At 39.7% G+C, this 19,899-nt stretch overlaps 1 protein-coding gene across 1 annotated transcript in view; it reads right to left on the bottom strand.

The window, feature by feature from the left end:
• LOC124615809 (dedicator of cytokinesis protein 9) overlaps positions 1 to 19,899 on the bottom strand; it is a 343,132-nt gene that overhangs the window by 217,616 nt on the left and 105,617 nt on the right. The window contains exons 10-14 of the mRNA XM_047143949.1: positions 16,285 to 16,503; positions 15,862 to 16,028; positions 2,922 to 3,083; positions 2,763 to 2,842; positions 1,784 to 2,037 (exon numbers count right to left, since the gene is read on the bottom strand). Coding sequence (XP_046999905.1) covers positions 1,784 to 2,037; positions 2,763 to 2,842; positions 2,922 to 3,083; positions 15,862 to 16,028; positions 16,285 to 16,503 — 882 coding nt within the window. The remainder of the gene's footprint in view (positions 1 to 1,783; positions 2,038 to 2,762; positions 2,843 to 2,921; positions 3,084 to 15,861; positions 16,029 to 16,284; positions 16,504 to 19,899) is intronic.

The following is a 19,899-nucleotide window of genomic DNA, read 5'->3' as shown; positions in this document are numbered from 1 at the left end:
GAACTGAGAAAAGAGGTACTTGGAAAACAGTAGTAGTTATGGCAACAACCACACCAATTAACAACCAGAATCATCTCCAAAATGAAAAAGTTTCCACTGTGGTTTGTTGTGCATGCTTTCACAACTTGCTCTGGAAAATCTTTCCAGCATGGGTCGAGCAAATAATCCAGTTGCAGGTCCCCTCCATTTTAAGACAATTCTATGACCTACTGTTGTGTCACAGCACTTCTGTCCCAGTTACTACGCAATACAGTTTTCATGTTTCTTGTTTCTCAAGCATAAAAATCTGGGTTGTTCTTGAAAAATGAAGGGACCATAAATGCATTAACTTACAGAAGGTTTCCACTATCAGCCTTCGCAAAATTCATTCCACCACTACTTAAAGGCTGTAAAAGTCTTTTCCATCACTAAATTAACTGAGCTAGCATCTTCAGCAAACACTCCTATAACACACGTATAGCTTTGTCTCACTCCCAGTATTTGATGTCACCAGCATTTTTGATCACATTACCATATTTTGAAACTTAATGATTTTTAAGCTTCAATTACATAAAATATGACAGATATTTTGTGAGAATATTGACAGAAAATGCTATTTGATTCTTATAATTCTTCAGAATTACAACAATTTGGACTATACTTTTAACATAGGAAAATAACCTATTATTCCGTAGTAGGGGGTTCACTTCCTGCTGCATTGGATGTTAGGCATTATATTAGTTCTGATGAATACAACAGTCACTTTAAAATGGAACATTTTAATTTGGATCCTCTCATCCAACAGAACTTTCCCTGGATTCTGAAGATCAAAATTTGCTCTCAAACATATTCTAACATCTTGCCGCCATCTAAGACTTTTCCTCGATTAACAAACTACCTCCTCCATTTATTTCATTTTTTTTTTTTTTTTCATTTTTAATCAATTATTTTCCCCCCTTTTCCATTTCTTTAGGTTCGTTTTTCTTACTTTTTGTATTCACTTTCTCTGCTCCTTCTCTCTCTCTCTCTCTCTCTCTCTCTCTCTCTCTCTCTCTCTCTCTCTCTCTCTCTTTCTTTGTTCACCCCCCCCCCCCCCCTTTTTTTGCCATGCTATTAGTTCTTGGTGCACAATTCACTTCAGTTCTCATTTCTCTTCTTTGAACTCTTTCTTTATCTCTCATTATGTTCTGCTATCATTTCTTAACTAAGCTAGTAAGCTAGCACAATTCTTACCAACATACCACTTTTGTCCTCACACTCTCAAACATCTCTCCCTTCATGTTTATCTCCCCTCATCCTCACAAGGGTCGCTCTCAACATGGGGTCTGAGTGACCTGTGCCTCCTTCCCAACTTAGCCCCTTTTCCTCCCTGAAGAAGGAAAGGACAGTTTCTCCCCTTCTATATGCATCTATGAGCAATATGTAGAATTTCACCTCCTGCAGGTAAGTACTGACCAGCCACTCCATCTCTATGAGATATTATGTTATGTAGTTAATTCAATACTACAAACAGAAATTACTTCTTTTAATTTAATGAAGAGCCACATGCAATGAAATGCCGTATGTGACAGCATGAGATCCCAGCTCTGTTTGGAATCACATACATTTCTCAGTGATGCTTTACTGGGGAAATGGTAGCACACAGATTTTTTACAAGTAGTTCTATTGCCTTTCACATTAACAGCAATGCTTTGCAAACAATAATTAAATTTTAAACAACAATGATCATAATTTCATTAGCAGTAGTAAATTTACTTTGTTTGGAACTTGACAAATGATGCTGATGAAATTTAAAATTACTTACACAAAGAGGTTCTGCACCATCTTCATCAGAATCCCTGAGTTCAACTCTACAGGCAATGTTTCTTGCCCTCGTAAAATTCTTCTGCATATCAAAATTCAGACTTCTAGGGTAAATGTACAGATGATTTACAAATGTTGTAAATGGATGAACATCCTTCTCGGAACTCCCCTCAAACTCTACTACTTCTAGAGTTGGTTCACTTGTTGGTGGGAGAGGAAATGGCTTAAGGGGAGCAAGTGTTGTTGTTAGAGTATCTGTTAACAACAAACATTTTGAAGTGAGGAGCAAAAAACTAAAAATGGAAACTAATTTGTAAAAACAAGGTGTTAGTAGCAATTGTTACAACTATTTTACACACTATAAACTAAGTAGTAAGGTTGGACACTACATGAAAACTTAACGAATTTTTGATGTGACAGTTTTAAAACATGATATCCAATGAACAAAACAGTGTTTTTTCTTTTTTAAAAGTATTTGCACTCACATGTTTTTAAGTGTTAATGATGACCCATACCAAAATAATTCCTAAGTCACACCAACGCTTTTAATGATGACAAATAAATTACTCTAAATAGTCCTTAATGTTATGTGGAGGTCCACAGCTATGGAATTTGTCAATGTTGAAAAGTCCTGTCAAGGAAGACACTAAAAATATTCTTAATTAATAGTAACAATTATTACTCAAACAATAATGACTTGGAATAAAGATTATGACCTATCAATATTATGTGCTTCTGTACCTACATTCTGTTACTTTAAGATTTCCTTACCAAGACAAATGTATCGAAATGCTGAAAATATACCTGTCTCTCAATAATTTATTACGTACATGAAACTGTTAAATATATTGAAGCAAGTGACTACTGTTAACCAGCAACTACAACCAAAAAGTAAACATATTTCATTATTAGGCACATATAAGGCATTAGTTCATAAAACCCAGTAAGATATTATGTTTACAGCATGTCTAGCAACTTACTGTCAGGAATCTCTGTAATCTGCTCCACCTTTACAGTGATCCATCCAGGAATTACAGTGAGACGGCTCATTTTGTCTGGTCTACAATAGATAACACATTACATGTTGACAGTAAGTATAAAATACAGATATTTTCATAAGAGTTTGATGGAATACTTACTTTCTATATTCTGCAAGCACTTTCAAAATTTCTTCATCTGTAAGTTTATTTCCTTCTTGTCTATATACAGCTGGGAAGTCAGGGGTTGTGTCTAATTCGTTAGTATAAAGCCGAAATAGTGGTCGTGCTGCCCATGCAAAAGGCATTCTATAATTTCCTAACCTGTTAACAAAAATAACAATACTTATGGAAATAGTTAAGAGAATAGTTGGTGAATCACACAACAGCCAGAAATACTTTTTAAATGTTTTATTTTATTGCTATAACAGGTTTCAGGATACCGTGCCCATCTTCAGATGGTTAATACTTTTCATTACAAAGATGTTTTGATCAACAGTATTTCATCTGCTCCACAATACATACCAGTATATGGCAATATGCTTTGTTGTGGTCCATGAGGTTTTTTAGCTCAATGTATATGTTCAGCTTCATGACAGCCCAAAACCAGTTATGGCACTAAAATAACACATTTAAAAAGTATTTGTGGCTCGTTGTTTCATTCGCCAACTATCATTAATGGTCGCGGTGTTCACAAGATCCTACATGGGTAAAATAACAGCTAAGAGAATTGCAGTTTATTAGTATTTATAAGGAAATGGGGTTTTCTGAGATTTAAAAAGGATGAGTGCACTGAACATTCCTTAGAAACTTGTTCCAAAAGTCTGTTTGCACCGAAGTCATTGAGTAACACAATAAAATGCAGTTTTCTCAGTCCAGATGTGAACACCTGTTATCACAAGTGAGAGCTGCCAAAGTCGAAATACTTTTGTTGTCAAAGGTAATGGCACATCTACAGCAAGTTAGCAGCTGCAAGTCATGAGGTAAGACGATATCTTATTAAATTAATGAAAAGTGCTCCAGTCATTTAATTAGAATGTTATGAAGTCCATACAACTGGTATCAGCCTTTATATTACACCATTATGAAGTGTATCTGACACTGGCATTTACTGCTGAGGCGTGGTGGCAGATGCCCAACAGACGCATCCTGCAGCAGACACCACCACAGCAACTTCTCGTGACTTTGTGAAGGCAGGAACCATATGTGTGCACTTAATGAAGTTATAATTAAGCAACTGGTGCATATTTTCATTAACTGAACAAAAGCGGCAGAATCAGCATCATCCAAACATGGAAAAACTAACAAGAACATTTTTACAGTGCACTGCCCATGGAGTGCCACACAAGCAACAGATACCAATGGCCATACACTGAACAGATGCAGGAAATGCTGGCATATTGTTACACAATTCAGTCAACATAAATCCTTTGAGGTGAACTATTATGTAGGTATTCAGCAGTGTATACATATGTACAGTGACATAAAGGTGCGTGTGACGCCTTCATTTAAATAGATGAAAAATGAATAAGCGAAGACGTCATCAAAAAATCTGATTTCATGTAAAAAAAGCTTACCTTACACAACATAAAATGATGAGTGTAAATTGGACAGTGTAAAGACTGGATGTAGAGCTCACCAGGATAGCACACAGTACATACTGGACAGAACAGTAGAACATTTAATGGTCTTTGTGTTCATGGAAGCTGTGCTGATGACCTAAATTTCTTAAGTGTCACCTACAAGATGGAGCAAAGTCTCTGAATTTATTGCGACTAATAAACATAAATGTTAGTTGTTGGTTATAGAGTATTTCTGTTGATTTTACAGTTTAACTACATTCATATGTACAACCCTCACAAAGGCAGTTATGTCCATTTTCCTTCTGTCTTTGTCCCAAAATTCTCACATTGGCCTTGAACTTTCCTCTCATGATTACACTGGTTCCTTCAAAGGAGTATATCTGCATTTGCCCAGTTACAGTCAGACTAGTAATTTTTTAAGTAGCTTCTATTTGATTAGTTAATGTCAACTGTCAATGGTACTTTTCAATTCCTATTTTGGTTGGCAAACAGAAAAGGAACTCTGCAGCTTGTTTCTGATTAAATTTATGTTGGCCTCACCTTTGAACATTGATTGATAGTATGCTCTAATAACTAACACAAAAACATTTCTAAAGCAGCTAGGTGAGCCAGTGAGAGTCTGATTCGTCACCACAGCTGAAATTATTAGTATCAGCTACAAGCCCAAAGACCTTTCATATTTTGCTCACATATAGGTTAGAGCACTAACAAAATAAAAATGTTATTTTTAAAGGTTCCCCTTAGCCACATTTTTCACAATGTTTAGTTGTTTACAATTCACATGGCTTCTTGAATTGCAATTTTTCTCTACATATACTTCATTACATGTACAGTTAGGGCCAGGTTAACCCACGTGGAGGCCTTGAGGCAGAAAAAACTTGTGGCCCTTCTGTGAAAGCGCAGTAGAAAAATTAAGGGAATACACGTAGTTCTCTGACATCCACCATACAAACTCACTTTTGGCAGTTTCTTCAGCTGCTTCTCTGTATGTTTTCTTTTGCTGGCACCGCTGCCAAACTTTCTCACACGATGGGATTCCATTTCTAGTCCCACATCCCAGAAATGAATCCCAAATATGAATTACACACTAACTGTTTAGAATAAGCAATGTAACCCCACTTAGTAACTAGAGCCCTTCTGCAAATATACAATACACTACAATCCTCTAAACAATACTGTCACATGAATTAACAGTTCAACTCTACAACAACAGACAAGCAATAAAAGTAATTTAAAAAAGGAAGGGGGTGAGGGGTAAGTGTCCTTCACACAGCACAAATGTGTTTGAAGTAAACTGCCTATTATTGTTGTCTACAAATTCTACCCAACTTCACGCATACAGAGTTTATAAACAAAACTTGTAGATATAAAAGGAACATAACCTATTGCGCGTCTACGCTGTGACTTAATTTGTCTGCTGGATTGGGACTGAGTATTTTATAATTACATGAAACTGCAAGACATTTATATTCAACGAGAACAAGTGTATCATGATTCTCACACACTATATTCAATCTCCTTTTTTAATTAATTAAATCAAATTAATGCTATGATACCACCTGAACAAGCTGTATTCAGAACTTATAGAAGCTGCTGTGAACAAGTGCTCTCCTTGACTATTCACACAGAATCTGGATACAAAAAGAAACTTAAAACTGCAGTAGTGTTCATTGACCTGTCAGCAGCTTACGACACGGCGTGGCACGAGGGCCTATTATTTAAATTTTTGAGAGCAATATCTTACAAAACTGTTGGCAACCTCTTAAGTAACATGTTAAGCAATAGGTGGTTTAAGGTACATCAAGCAGATGGCGTGTACCCAATGATGGATTACCTCAGGGCTCTGTTCTTGCTCCAGTGTTATTCAACCTCTACACAGCTGACCTGCCAAAAATTTCAATATGCAGATGACCTGGCAATTTCATACCAAAGTGAAGGCCTTTCTGAATGTGAAGAACACCTAACGAACAGCCTCACTAAACTTTGAGTATTTTGAGACATGGCGAATGAGAACAAATGTTTCTAAAACTGAAGTAAGCCGGTTCCACCTCTCTAATCGCCTTTCATCAGCCAAGATCAGTCCACAGTTCAGCCCTCTTGGCACAGTCAGATACAACGTTAGCCCAAAATACCTGGGAGTCACTCTGGACAGAACTTTAACATACAAAAAACACCTTTCCAACTTGACCAAGAAGATACAAACTTGAGTGAACCTTGTGAGAAAGCTGGCAGGCAGTATATGGGAAGTAACCACATCAGTCCTCCGAGGAGCATCCCTTGCACTAGTATACAAAGCAGCACAATAGTGCACCTTTTCGGCTCCGAAGCACCCACGTAGTGAAAGTAGACGTCGAACTGAACTCAGTTATGAGAGTAATTAGTGGTACAGTCCGGTCTACACCTACTTGTTGGCTACCAGTGCTCTCAAACATCTGTCCACCAGACCTCCGTCAAAAGGTTGCTCTTTACAACCTCTGTCAGCAAGTTTCTGAAAACAACTCGATCCCTCTTCAAGACGATTTGCTATCACTGCCCAGGAAACGCCTCAAATCTAGAAATCCAGCATATGAAATGGGAGTCCAAATTCTATCCACAGGATTCGACCAGGACGCAGAGTGGAAACATGAGTGGCAAGCTACAAGAACCCGAAACCACGAACTTGTAGACAATCCAACAGTTCCAGGCTTCCAACAACCAAGGGAGGTTTGGGTGCAGTTAAACAGATATCGGTCTGAAGAGGGTAGGTGCAAATGCAACATGCACAAGAAGGGCTTTTCGAGTGACAGTGTGTGTGACTGTGGTGCCACCCAAACAATGAGCCACATTGTGAATGAATGTCCCATCAGACGCTTCCCTGGTGGCATTGAGAAGCTCTATCAAGCATCCCACGAGGCATTCCGCTGGATCGAATCCATCAACATCTGAGTGTAGTCTGAGCCGTTTTAAAACTTGTGTACTGTATATAATTTCACATGTTCATTTTTATATATATTTCTCTGTTTTGCTAAATGTTTATTACTGTAATTGATGCATATGATGATAATAATAATAAACTGATTTAAGCTAATTTATTAAGATGGCAGACATAACAAACTAAGAAACTTGTTTCATATTTTCTGTCGTATTTTATTTTATGGTAGTGATTGTATCTGGTATGATTCTTTTTAGACAACCAGTTGAGATTTTGACAGTCTACCTGGAGGCCTGGGTCTACAGCCCTTTCACTGCACCTCATAAACAAAAATTGTTTGCAGAGAGTTTATTTGGTCTACTGTCAATCTGAGAAAGAAAGTTCTTCACAAGGTAACAATGATTACCATGATGTCAGTTTCTTTCTCCAGGAGTACTCAACTGACACATTGAGTGTCTATTTTTACAGTAGGGTTTCCATGGGACATTTGAAGAGGAAGCTCTCAACACTAGATATACTATGTCAATGACATCTCTATCATGGGTAAAAGAACAAATACATGTTTTACCAACACCTAAATAATGTCCACCTCAAAATCTCTTACAGCACAGTATAGGGTGATAGTCGTAACATAGTATTCTTGGCAATGTTCATATACAGACAATCTTGAGAAACATTATGAGTCAGTTATTTTACAAGACCAACACACAGAGTCAGATCCCTACATGCAGATTTGAATGACTGTACTTCAAGCAGAGGATACAAGAAGAATTCTGCTAGCATCAAGTGATGCATGACCTAAACTGAGAATGAATGTCTGAGTAGCATTTTGGTGATTAATAGGGCCACAAGAGAAAGTGATCAAAAGTAAGACAGGAGACGATAAAAAGTCATAAATACAACTGGTTCACATTGAAAATGTCTCTAATGTCATCAGAAAATTACCACAAAAGAAAGAAAATACTGCTGCTGCTGCTGCTGCTAGATGAATAATTTGCTTGGTCACTTGAGGCTCAACTGGTAGCAGAAACCTGATGGTAAGCATGCAAAATAATCAGTCAATACAGTTCAGAAACACACCAATGAGCCTGGAGCAATATACATACCTCTGACAATCTAGCAATTTAGGGGGGGGGGTTAAAAAAACATACAGTGGTGAAATGCGTTAGAATTTATAAACACTTTTTACGAGGGAAAAAGAAGATACAATAGGCTACTGAGGCCATGAATGTCCAAATAATGTTAATTCTGAATAACATGATTAGCCACCAGTTTTCAGTACAAATGACATTAGTGATCAATCTGAAAAAATGTATACGACTTACGATACTTTTTTTCTAAATGGAATATCTGTGACAGAATGTTAACAATAATGAGACAGAGTTTTATTGTTGTTTTCAGTCATACAGTTGTAGCCCTGCTACACACTGAAATCCTCAAGCCATATTACCACAGCACACAACCTGAGGAGCTAAAAGTAAATGCCGTAGTGTATTGTTAAAGTGGGGTATTTTGCAGTAATTATTTTCTGCGTTTGGGGGGCAATGATGTAACAATCACCACATAATGGAGGCTTTGAGCAGCAGACACACACATTTCAACTACATTTAAAAGTAAACTAAGCTATCCGACAAAGTCCTTCATATATATATATATATATATATATATACACACAGGTATAGTACGGTAAGCCAAAATTTCACGAGTTTCAAAGGATTCCAAACCAGCTCTCCCTGCACTACTACATGCAACGAAAGCAACAGTAATCCACCCATTACCTAAACTTGAAGATGTAGAACTCTTCATTAAAGAAAAATTAAACCTCGCGCCACAAAACAAGGTAGGTCCATTAATAAGAGTAAATTGAGTAGTTTTACCTACTCCCCTTACTTCGTTCTTTTTACCCTTGGCGGAAGATGTCGAAGCACCAAGAGTGCCGTCCACATTTACAAGTGTTTTATAAACAAGCAATCGTCGGCGACGACGATAACACCGTTTACGAACCATTGTAAGAAGCAGTGCCTCAGTGGCTATTCACTCACACGAGAATTTATCTTAACACGTCTACGACAAGTCAAAGATAAACTCCCATGTGGCATAAGGTAGGAACCCTCACCAGAAATAATAACCTCAGATACAGGTATAGTACGGTAAGCCAAAATTTCACGAGTTTCAAAGGATTCCAAACCAGCTCTCCCTGCACTACTACATGCAACGAAAGCAACAGTAATCCACCCATTACCTAAACTTGAAGATGTAGAACTCTTCATTAAAGAAAAATTAAACCTCGCGCCACAAAACAAGGTAGGTCCATTAATAAGAGTAAATTGAGTAGTTTTACCTACTCCCCTTACTTCGTTCTTTTTACCCTTGGCGGAAGATGTCGAAGCACCAAGAGTGCCGTCCACATTTATTTCTGGTGAGGGTTCCTACCTTATGCCACATGGGAGTTTATCTTTGACTTGTCGTAGACGTGTTAAGATAAATTCTGATTGTAATATTCACTTATGGGTTAAGGCTAGTGGTTTATCCTCTTTGGAAGATTGTCGCATTGTGGGTGATTGTACTCTGTATAACCATTGAAGCAGTCCTCAAAAAAGGCCCTTTTAAGGGCCACTATACTACACATTGATCTTGCCAAAAGCCGAGAAGCGATTCTTCTGTATCTGAGGTTATTATTTCTGGTGAGGGTTCCTACCTTATGCCACACCTCGCGCCACAAAACAAGGTAGGTCCATTAATAAGAGTAAATTGAGTAGTTTTACCTACTCCCCTTACTTCGTTCTTTTTACCCTTGGCGGAAGATGTCAAAGCACCAAGAGTGCCGTCCACATTTACAAGTGTTTTATAAACAAGCAATCGTCGGCGACGACGATAACACCGTTTACGAACCATTGTAAGAAGCAGTGCCTCAGTGGCTATTCACTCACACAAGAGTGAATGCGCTGGCAGGACAGTGTGCTCCTTATATAGCATCAGTCCTGGCGCACGCAGCGGATGTGGACTTCCGGGCGCCCATTCAGGGCTCGCGGCACCTCTCTCTCACACACTCCACAGCGCTCTCTCTCGCACACTCAAGGTCACGGGCTCTACTGTGGAGCCATCTATTGAGCACCCAGGGAAACACCCAGGGAGCATCCCAGAGTGCCCCAGAGAGCTACAACACCAAGAAGAATCGCTTCTCGGCTTTTGGCAAGATCAATGTGTAGTATAGTGGCCCTTAAAAGGGCCTTTTTTGAGGACTGCTTCAATGGTTATACAGAGTACAATCACCCACAATGCGACAATCTTCCAAAGAGGATGAACCACTAGCCTTAACCCATAAGTGAATATTACAATCAGAATTTATCTTAACACGTCTACGACCATTAATAAGAGTAAATTGAGTAGTTTTACCTACTCCCCTTACTTCGTTCTTTTTACCCTTGGCGGAAGATTTACTCTTATTAATGGACCTACCTTGTTTTGTGGCGCGAGGTTTAATTTTTCTTTAATGAAGAGTTCTACATCTTCAAGTTTAGGTAATGGGTGGATTACTGTTGCTTTCGTTGCATGTAGTAGTGCAGGGAGAGCTGGTTTGGAATCCTTTGAAACTCGTGAAATTTTGGCTTACCGTACTATACCTGTATCTGAGGTTATTATTTCTGGTGAGGGTTCCTACCTTATGCCACATGCGAGTTTATCTTTGACTTGTCGTAGACGTGTTAAGATAAATTCTCGTGTGAGTGAATAGCCACTGAGGCACTGCTTCTTACAATGGTTCGTAAACGGTGTTATCGTCGTCGCCGACGATTGCTTGTTTATAAAACACTTGTAAATGTGGACGGCACTCTTGGTGCTTCGACATCTTCCGCCAAGGGTAAAAAGAACGAAGTAAGGGGAGTAGGTAAAACTACTCAATTTACTCTTATTAATGGACCTACCTTGTTTTGTGGCGCGAGGTTTAATTTTTCTTTAATGAAGAGTTCTACATCTTCAAGTTTAGGTAATGGGTGGATTACTGTTGCTTTCGTTGCATGTAGTAGTGCAGGGAGAGCTGGTTTGGAATCCTTTGAAACTCGTGAAATTTTGGCTTACCGTACTATACCTGTATCTGAGGTTATTATTTCTGGTGAGGGTTCCTACCTTATGCCACATGGGAGTTTTGAGGACTGCTTCAATGGTTATACAGAGTACAATCACCCACAATGCGACAATCTTCCAAAGAGGATGAACCACTAGCCTTAACCCATAAGTGAATATTACAATCAGAATTTATCTTAACACGTCTACGACAAGTCAAAGATAAACTCCCATGTGGCATAAGGTAGGAACCCTCACCAGAAATAATAACCTCAGATACAGGTATAGTACGGTAAGCCAAAATTTCACGAGTTTCAAAGGATTCCAAACCAGCTCTCCCTGCACTACTACATGCAACGAAAGCAACAGTAATCCACCCATTACCTAAACTTGAAGATGTAGAACTCTTCATTAAAGAAAAATTAAACCTCGCGCCACAAAACAAGGTAGGTCCATTAATAAGAGTAAATTGAGTAGTTTTACCTACTCCCCTTACTTCGTTCTTTTTACCCTTGGCGGAAGATGTCGAAGCACCAAGAGTGCCGTCCACATTTATTTCTGGTGAGGGTTCCTACCTTACGCCACATGGGAGTTTAACTTTGACTTGTCGTAGACGTGTTAAGATAAATTCTGATTGTAATATTCACTTATGGGTTAAGGCTAGTGGTTTATCCTCTTTGGAAGATTGTCGCATTGTGGGTGATTGTACTCTGTATAACCATTGAAGCAGTCCTCAAAAAAGGCCCTTTTAAGGGCCACTATACTACACATTGATCTTGCCAAAAGCCGAGAAGCGATTCTTCTGTATCTGAGGTTATTATTTCTGGTGAGGGTTCCTACCTTATGCCACACCTCGCGCCACAAAACAAGGTAGGTCCATTAATAAGAGTAAATTGAGTAGTTTTACCTACTCCCCTTACTTCGTTCTTTTTACCCTTGGCGGAAGATGTCGAAGCACCAAGAGTGCCGTCCACATTTATTTCTGGTGAGGGTTCCTACCTTATGCCACATGGGAGTTTATCTTTGACTTGTCGTAGACGTGTTAAGATAAATTCTGATTGTAATATTCACTTATGGGTTAAGGCTAGTGGTTTATCCTCTTTGGAAGATTGTCGCATTGTGGGTGATTGTACTCTGTATAACCATTGAAGCAGTCCTCAAAAAAGGCCCTTTTAAGGGCCACTATACTACACATTGATCTTGCCAAAAGCCGAGAAGCGATTCTTCTGTATCTGAGGTTATTATTTCTGGTGAGGGTTCCTACCTTATGCCACACCTCGCGCCACAAAACAAGGTAGGTCCATTAATAAGAGTAAATTGAGTAGTTTTACCTACTCCCCTTACTTCGTTCTTTTTACCCTTGGCGGAAGATGTCAAAGCACCAAGAGTGCCGTCCACATTTACAAGTGTTTTATAAACAAGCAATCGTCGGCGACGACGATAACACCGTTTACGAACCATTGTAAGAAGCAGTGCCTCAGTGGCTATTCACTCACACAAGAGTGAATGCGCTGGCAGGACAGTGTGCTCCTTATATAGCATCAGTCCTGGCGCACGCAGCGGATGTGGACTTCCGGGCGCCCATTCAGGGCTCGCGGCACCTCTCTCTCACACACTCCACAGCGCTCTCTCTCGCACACTCAAGGTCACGGGCTCTACTGTGGAGCCATCTATTGAGCACCCAGGGAAACACCCAGGGAGCATCCCAGAGTGCCCCAGAGAGCTACAACACCAAGAAGAATCGCTTCTCGGCTTTTGGCAAGATCAATGTGTAGTATAGTGGCCCTTAAAAGGGCCTTTTTTGAGGACTGCTTCAATGGTTATACAGAGTACAATCACCCACAATGCGACAATCTTCCAAAGAGGATGAACCACTAGCCTTAACCCATAAGTGAATATTACAATCAGAATTTATCTTAACACGTCTACGACCATTAATAAGAGTAAATTGAGTAGTTTTACCTACTCCCCTTACTTCGTTCTTTTTACCCTTGGCGGAAGATTTACTCTTATTAATGGACCTACCTTGTTTTGTGGCGCGAGGTTTAATTTTTCTTTAATGAAGAGTTCTACATCTTCAAGTTTAGGTAATGGGTGGATTACTGTTGCTTTCGTTGCATGTAGTAGTGCAGGGAGAGCTGGTTTGGAATCCTTTGAAACTCGTGAAATTTTGGCTTACCGTACTATACCTGTATCTGAGGTTATTATTTCTGGTGAGGGTTCCTACCTTATGCCACATGGGAGTTTATCTTTGACTTGTCGTAGACGTGTTAAGATAAATTCTCGTGTGAGTGAATAGCCACTGAGGCACTGCTTCTTACAATGGTTCGTAAACGGTGTTATCGTCGTCGCCGACGATTGCTTGTTTATAAAACACTTGTAAATGTGGACGGCACTCTTGGTGCTTCGACATCTTCCGCCAAGGGTAAAAAGAACGAAGTAAGGGGAGTAGGTAAAACTACTCAATTTACTCTTATTAATGGACCTACCTTGTTTTGTGGCGCGAGGTTTAATTTTTCTTTAATGAAGAGTTCTACATCTTCAAGTTTAGGTAATGGGTGGATTACTGTTGCTTTCGTTGCATGTAGTAGTGCAGGGAGAGCTGGTTTGGAATCCTTTGAAACTCGTGAAATTTTGGCTTACCGTACTATACCTGTATCTGAGGTTATTATTTCTGGTGAGGGTTCCTACCTTATGCCACATGGGAGTTTTGAGGACTGCTTCAATGGTTATACAGAGTACAATCACCCACAATGCGACAATCTTCCAAAGAGGATGAACCACTAGCCTTAACCCATAAGTGAATATTACAATCAGAATTTATCTTAACACATCTACGACAAGTCAAAGATAAACTCCCATGTGGCATAAGGTAGGAACCCTCACCATATATATATATATATATATATATATATATATATATATATATATATATATATTGGAAGTCCCCTGCAGAAATATTAAGCCATGTTGCCTCTATTGTTGTCCATAATTGCAAAAGTGTTGCCAGTATAGGATTTCGTGTACTAATTGACCTCTCGATTATGTCCCGTAAATATTCGATGGGATTCGTGGTGGGCAATCTGGATGGAAAAATCATTTGCTTGAATTGTCAAGAATGTTCTTCAAACCACTTGCGAACAACTGTGGCCCACTGATATAGTGCACTGTCATCCTTAAAAATTCGATCGTTGTTTGGGAACATGAAATCCATGATTGGCTGCAAATAGTCTCCAAGTAGCTGAACATAATCAATTCCAGTGAATCATTGGTTCAGTTGCACCAAATTGGGTTCAGTTGAACCAAAGAATCCAGTCCATTCTACATAAACATAGCCCACACCATTATGAAGCCCCAACCAGCTCGTGTGCAAGCCTGCTGACAAGCTGAGTCCATAGCTTCATTGGGTCTGCATCAAACTGGAACCTTACCATCAGCTCTTACAAACTGAAATCAGGACTCACTTGACATGGCCACAGTTTTCACATCATCCTATATCCAATCGATATAGTCATGAGCCCAGGCGATGTCACGCTGTTAGCAGAGGCAATGGCATCGGTCGTCAGCTGGCGTAACCCATTAACACATAATTTCGTCGCATTGCCATCACGGATACGTTCATTGGGAATTCCACTTTGATTTCTGTGGTTATTTCGTGCAGTGTTGTTATCTGTTAGCACTGACAACTCTAGGCAGTCATTGTTGTTCTTGTTGTTGTTGTTGTTTGTGGGAAGAGACCAAACAGCGAGGCCATCGGTTTCGTCGGATCAGGGAAGGACCGGGAAAGAAGTCGGCCGTGACCTTTCAGAGGAACCATCCCGGCATTTGCCTGGAGCGATTTAGGGAAATCACGGAAAACCTAAATCAGGATGGCCGGACACAGGATTGAATCGTCGTCCTCCCAAATGCGAGTCCAGTGTGCTACCCACTGGCTAGGCAGTCGTTAAGGGGAGATCGTCGGCCACCGAGTTGTCCATGGTGAGAGGCAATACGCGAAATTTGGTATTCTCCGCACACTTCTGACACTGTGGATCTCAGAATATTGAATTCCCTAATGATTTGAGAAAAAGAGTGTCCCATGCATCTAGATCCAACTAGCACTCCATGTTCAAAGCCTGTTAATTCCCATCGTGCAGCCATCATCGTGTCAGAAATTTTTTCACCTGAATCACCTGAGTACAAATGACAGCTCCGTCAATGCAATGCCCTTTGTGCACCTCATGTACGCAACACTACTGCCATCTGCAGAGCACTGTTCCATGACTTTGTCACCTCAGTATATACACAGTGTATGATAATTGTCATTTTAAGTCAAGAAAGAGATGGAATACCAAAGGAGAACATTTAAAAAATATATTTAGAAACTTTTATATGTTTTAATAAACACTTCAGGTGGCTTTATGTTTTACTTTTTAGCTTTTTAATGATAATGTGATCTTTTGCTTTCACGTGAATATGTTTTCAAAGATGTATATAACACATTTTTGGTGTAGAGATTAAATAATTACATAAGCAAAAATAATTGTTTCACAAAACAACAACAAACCTCTGACTACATGTTTTTACTTGTTTATGAATTTTAAGCCCAAGACGAGGATCCTTTGTACTCCTTATATAAGGTTCCGTTGTTTGACATATACCTCCCTGAAGTATTTTGTCGATCCTCACAACCAAGTAAATTTCAGAGTGAGGGTTGTTGACACTAAATATAGCCTGTAGGAAAGAAAAGAAGGAATCATTACACAGGGATAAATATTTAGCACAATGTCTAATACTTATGAAACAGAAAATTATTTATAGCCAGTAACTCATTACATATTCATTTGTAAAAACTTTAACAAAAACTAAGTCTTTGCTAGAAGCTCTACTTGTTGTAGGGTGATTATTGTTACACTCAGCATAAAATTATTTCCAAATAATGTTCTTTTCTAGCTCACAAATGAATCAACACACAATGTCCATAACCTACCTGCCTTGGATACTTTATCCACTCATTTGGTATTTGTTGAAACTCCGGTGCCAACAAATTATCTCCAGCACATTCCCTGCCATTAGCCATTTGGTAAGAAGGAGGAAGCATGTGTCGTACTTGAGGATGATTGACATCAAAATGAAAATTTTCAGTAAGCTTCCTTGTCTGTCCTTGTTTTGTGTCAAACAAAGCTAAAGTTGTTAAATATGGTTCCACCTGTAGAGAACATCAAAGTTGTTTCATTGTGTTTACGTCACTTCTCTTCACCATACCTCTGCAAGAAATTCTTTCAAAACCATTGGTTTTACATCACAAAATAACTTATGCTTTCTGAATGGTTTGAATTTCTCATACATTTAATTGCAACCCCAACTTTTAATTCTTGACAAAGTAATTTTATTTCAGACACATTGGGTAACGAATACACTTCTTGTAAGACTATCACTTATTGAATGTAACATGTTGAGTTGTTACAAATGCCACTTAGCACATCATGTATACATAGTGGGTGAAAACCTGTGCAACAAGAAGTTTCTAGGGCAATACACAGAAAGGAAGGTAATACCCATCACACTAGATAACTGCATACATCAATTTACAGCGCAACTTCAGAGCTAATACAGAAATGTAATGGAAGTATCTGTGAATTTCTCACCTACACCTGCAATCATTTGATCAACGCAAACTTATGAATTAGCATTAACACTAGGTTTCTAAAAAAAAAAAAAAATCACTGTTTACAATGGCACTCTCATTTTTTAGTGTGTATCTAGTTTCTAGCACAGAGAACTCCTCTGTCCTAACAAATATATTAATTATTGTTAGAGATGGGAATTATTTTAATTTTGAAATTACTATGAGTGAAAATCACCACAGTTAGAAGAGAAAACACGACAAGACCAAGATTGGGAAAGACAATCAGAGGCTAGATTTAATGGATTTGAGTAAGTCGTGAGATGGGCTTACAGCTTTCAGCTTTGGTAAAGCAAACATTTTTTCGTAGAACTGCTCTTTCATCAAAAGCAGGCTGACATCTGGAATCATTTAAACCTTTGATTATTTTGGTTAATAAGTATGTGTATGTGTTACTGTACAATATAGTTCATACAATGATTTCTATTCCATTTTACACAGGAAGCGACCGCCACCTGAAAGTACTAGCAGGTGCAGTTTAGAGTTACCCTTTAAATAACATAAAAGTATTAAAAAATATATATGAAAAGGATAGATTGCTACTCACAGTAAAGATGACGACGAGTTGTAGACCAGCACATCAAAAAGACTGTTACACACTGAGCTTTTGGCCAAAGCCTTCTTCAGAAAAGAAAACACACACATTCACACAAGCAGGCACACCTCATGCACACATGACCACTATCTCTGGCCACTGTGACCAGAAGGCAATTCTCACAGTGAAAGAGAGCAGCAATCCAGAGTGAGGTCGGGTAGGGGAAGAGGAAGGAATAGCGGGGTACAGGAGAGAGAGAGAGAAGAGCACTGTCAGATGGAGTGTGCAGGGACTAGATGGCAGCAGGACAAGGCTGCCAGGCACAGTAGGGGGGAGGGAAGGGTGGAGGGGAGGGGAAGTGGAAAAATAGAGAAGCAGATGAGGGGGAATAGACTAGTGGGTATGTTGGGAAGGTGAGAAGATGTGTTTGGGAGAAGGTGGCAGGACAGAGGGGGTGGAAACTATTTAATGGAGGGCATGGGAACAGTTGGTCATTGTAGGTAAAGTCCAGGATAATTTCAGGAGCAGTGGATGCAGCAGACTAACTCCAAGATGTGCAGTTCAGAATGCTGGTGATGGAGGAGAGGATCCAGATGGTCCGGGTTGTGGAGCAGCCACTGAAATCAAGTGTGATATGCTCAGCTGCATGTTATGCCACAGGGTGATCCACTTTGGTCTTACCCACAGTTTGGCAGTGGCCATTTATCATGGTGGATAGATGGTTGGAAGTCATACCAACTTTTTAAAAAAAGCTGTGCAATGATTGCCGCAGAGCTGGTATACGATATGGCTGCTTTGAAAGGTGATCCAGCCTCTGATGGGGTAGGATAAAGCCTGTGACAGGACTGGAATAGGAAGTGCTGTGAGGTGGACTGGGCAGGTCTTGCACCTGGGTCATCCACAGGTAGTGGCACAGGGATGAACTAACTTGTTCTGGAGGTTAGGTAGACAATGGAAAACCATGTTAGGAGAGGTTTGAAGGATCTTGGGTAATTGTCCCTCATATCATGTTGTGATGATAGATAATCAAAGCCTTGAAGAAGGATGTGGTTCAGTTGTTCCAGTCTGGATGATACTGAGTGATGAAGGTGGTACATGGGAGGACTGGTGCTATGTGGGGATATGGCTCAGGAAATCTGTTTGCTGACTACATCTGGGGGATGTTACCTGTCTGTGAAAACCTTTGTAAGGGCACTTAGCATACTGGGCAAGGGAGTTCTTATCACTGCAAATATGCCATTTCCAGATGGCCACGCTCTATGGGAGGGATTTTTTGGTGCAGATATCCTTCCCAACTCTCCCAAAGTGGTGTTCCCACATTCACCCAATCCCCACAACATCCTAGTCCATCCCTATGCCACTCCCAATTCCAACTCTTTGCCACATGGATCATATCCCAGTGGAAGACTAAGGTGCAGGACCTGCCCAATCCACCCACCCAGCACTTTCTATTCCAGTCCTGTCACAGGCTTATCGTACCCCACCAGAGGCCCATCCACCTGTGAAAGCAGCCACGTCATATACCAGCTCTGCTGCAATCACTGCACAGATTTTTATGTTGGTATGACTACCAGCTTGCTGTCCACCAGGACGAATGGCCACTGCCAAACTGTGGGCAAGAACAAAGTGGACTACCCTATAGCACAACATGCAGTTGAACATAATGTGCTTGGTTTCAATGGCTGCTTCACAACTCAAACCATTTGGATCCTCACCCCTACCACCAGCTCCAGGTTGCCACTTTCATTCAACACAAGAGTTGCATTCTGGCCACAGCGGCCGGAGATAGCGATCATGTGTGCACGAGGTATGGTTGCTTGTGTGGATGAGCATCCGTTTTCTTTTCCGAAGAAAGCTTTGGCCGAAAGCTCAATGTGTAACAGTCTTTTTGTTGTGCCTGTCTACAACTCAACATGTCTTCATAATGGCGAGTAACATTCTATTCTTTTCATAATATTGTTGGTATCCTAACCCACACTTTCCATTGTTTGATATAAAAGTATCCTATAACAAGGGAACCACCTACTCATTGCAGGGTTGATAACCTGCCTTGACGAGTAGTAATAAAGACTGAATTATGTAACGTATTTCTCGAATTTATAAAATATTTATAGAATTTTATCACTGACATTCTCAGATGAAACAAATGATAAAAATATGAATCTAGCACTTCTCTCTCTGTCACTGAGCAAAGCGGATGAATTTGTAGTTACAGAGAAACTTTTGCAAGCAGAAATGACAAACAACTGTTTATATGAAAAACAACAAAATCCAGTGTGTTCAAAATACATGACTTGGCTAAATTATTCACCATTAATCTATATCTGTTTTAATAATTACCTCAGAAAAATAAAGTAACGCCCCCCCCCCCCCCCCCCTGTGGG

Source organism: Schistocerca americana, chromosome 5, assembly GCF_021461395.2.
Source record: "Schistocerca americana isolate TAMUIC-IGC-003095 chromosome 5, iqSchAmer2.1, whole genome shotgun sequence".
Classification (NCBI taxonomy): Eukaryota; Metazoa; Arthropoda; class Insecta; order Orthoptera; family Acrididae; genus Schistocerca; species Schistocerca americana.
Note: the sequence above shows the minus strand (reverse complement) of the source record. Positions and strands in the feature narration are given on the sequence as shown.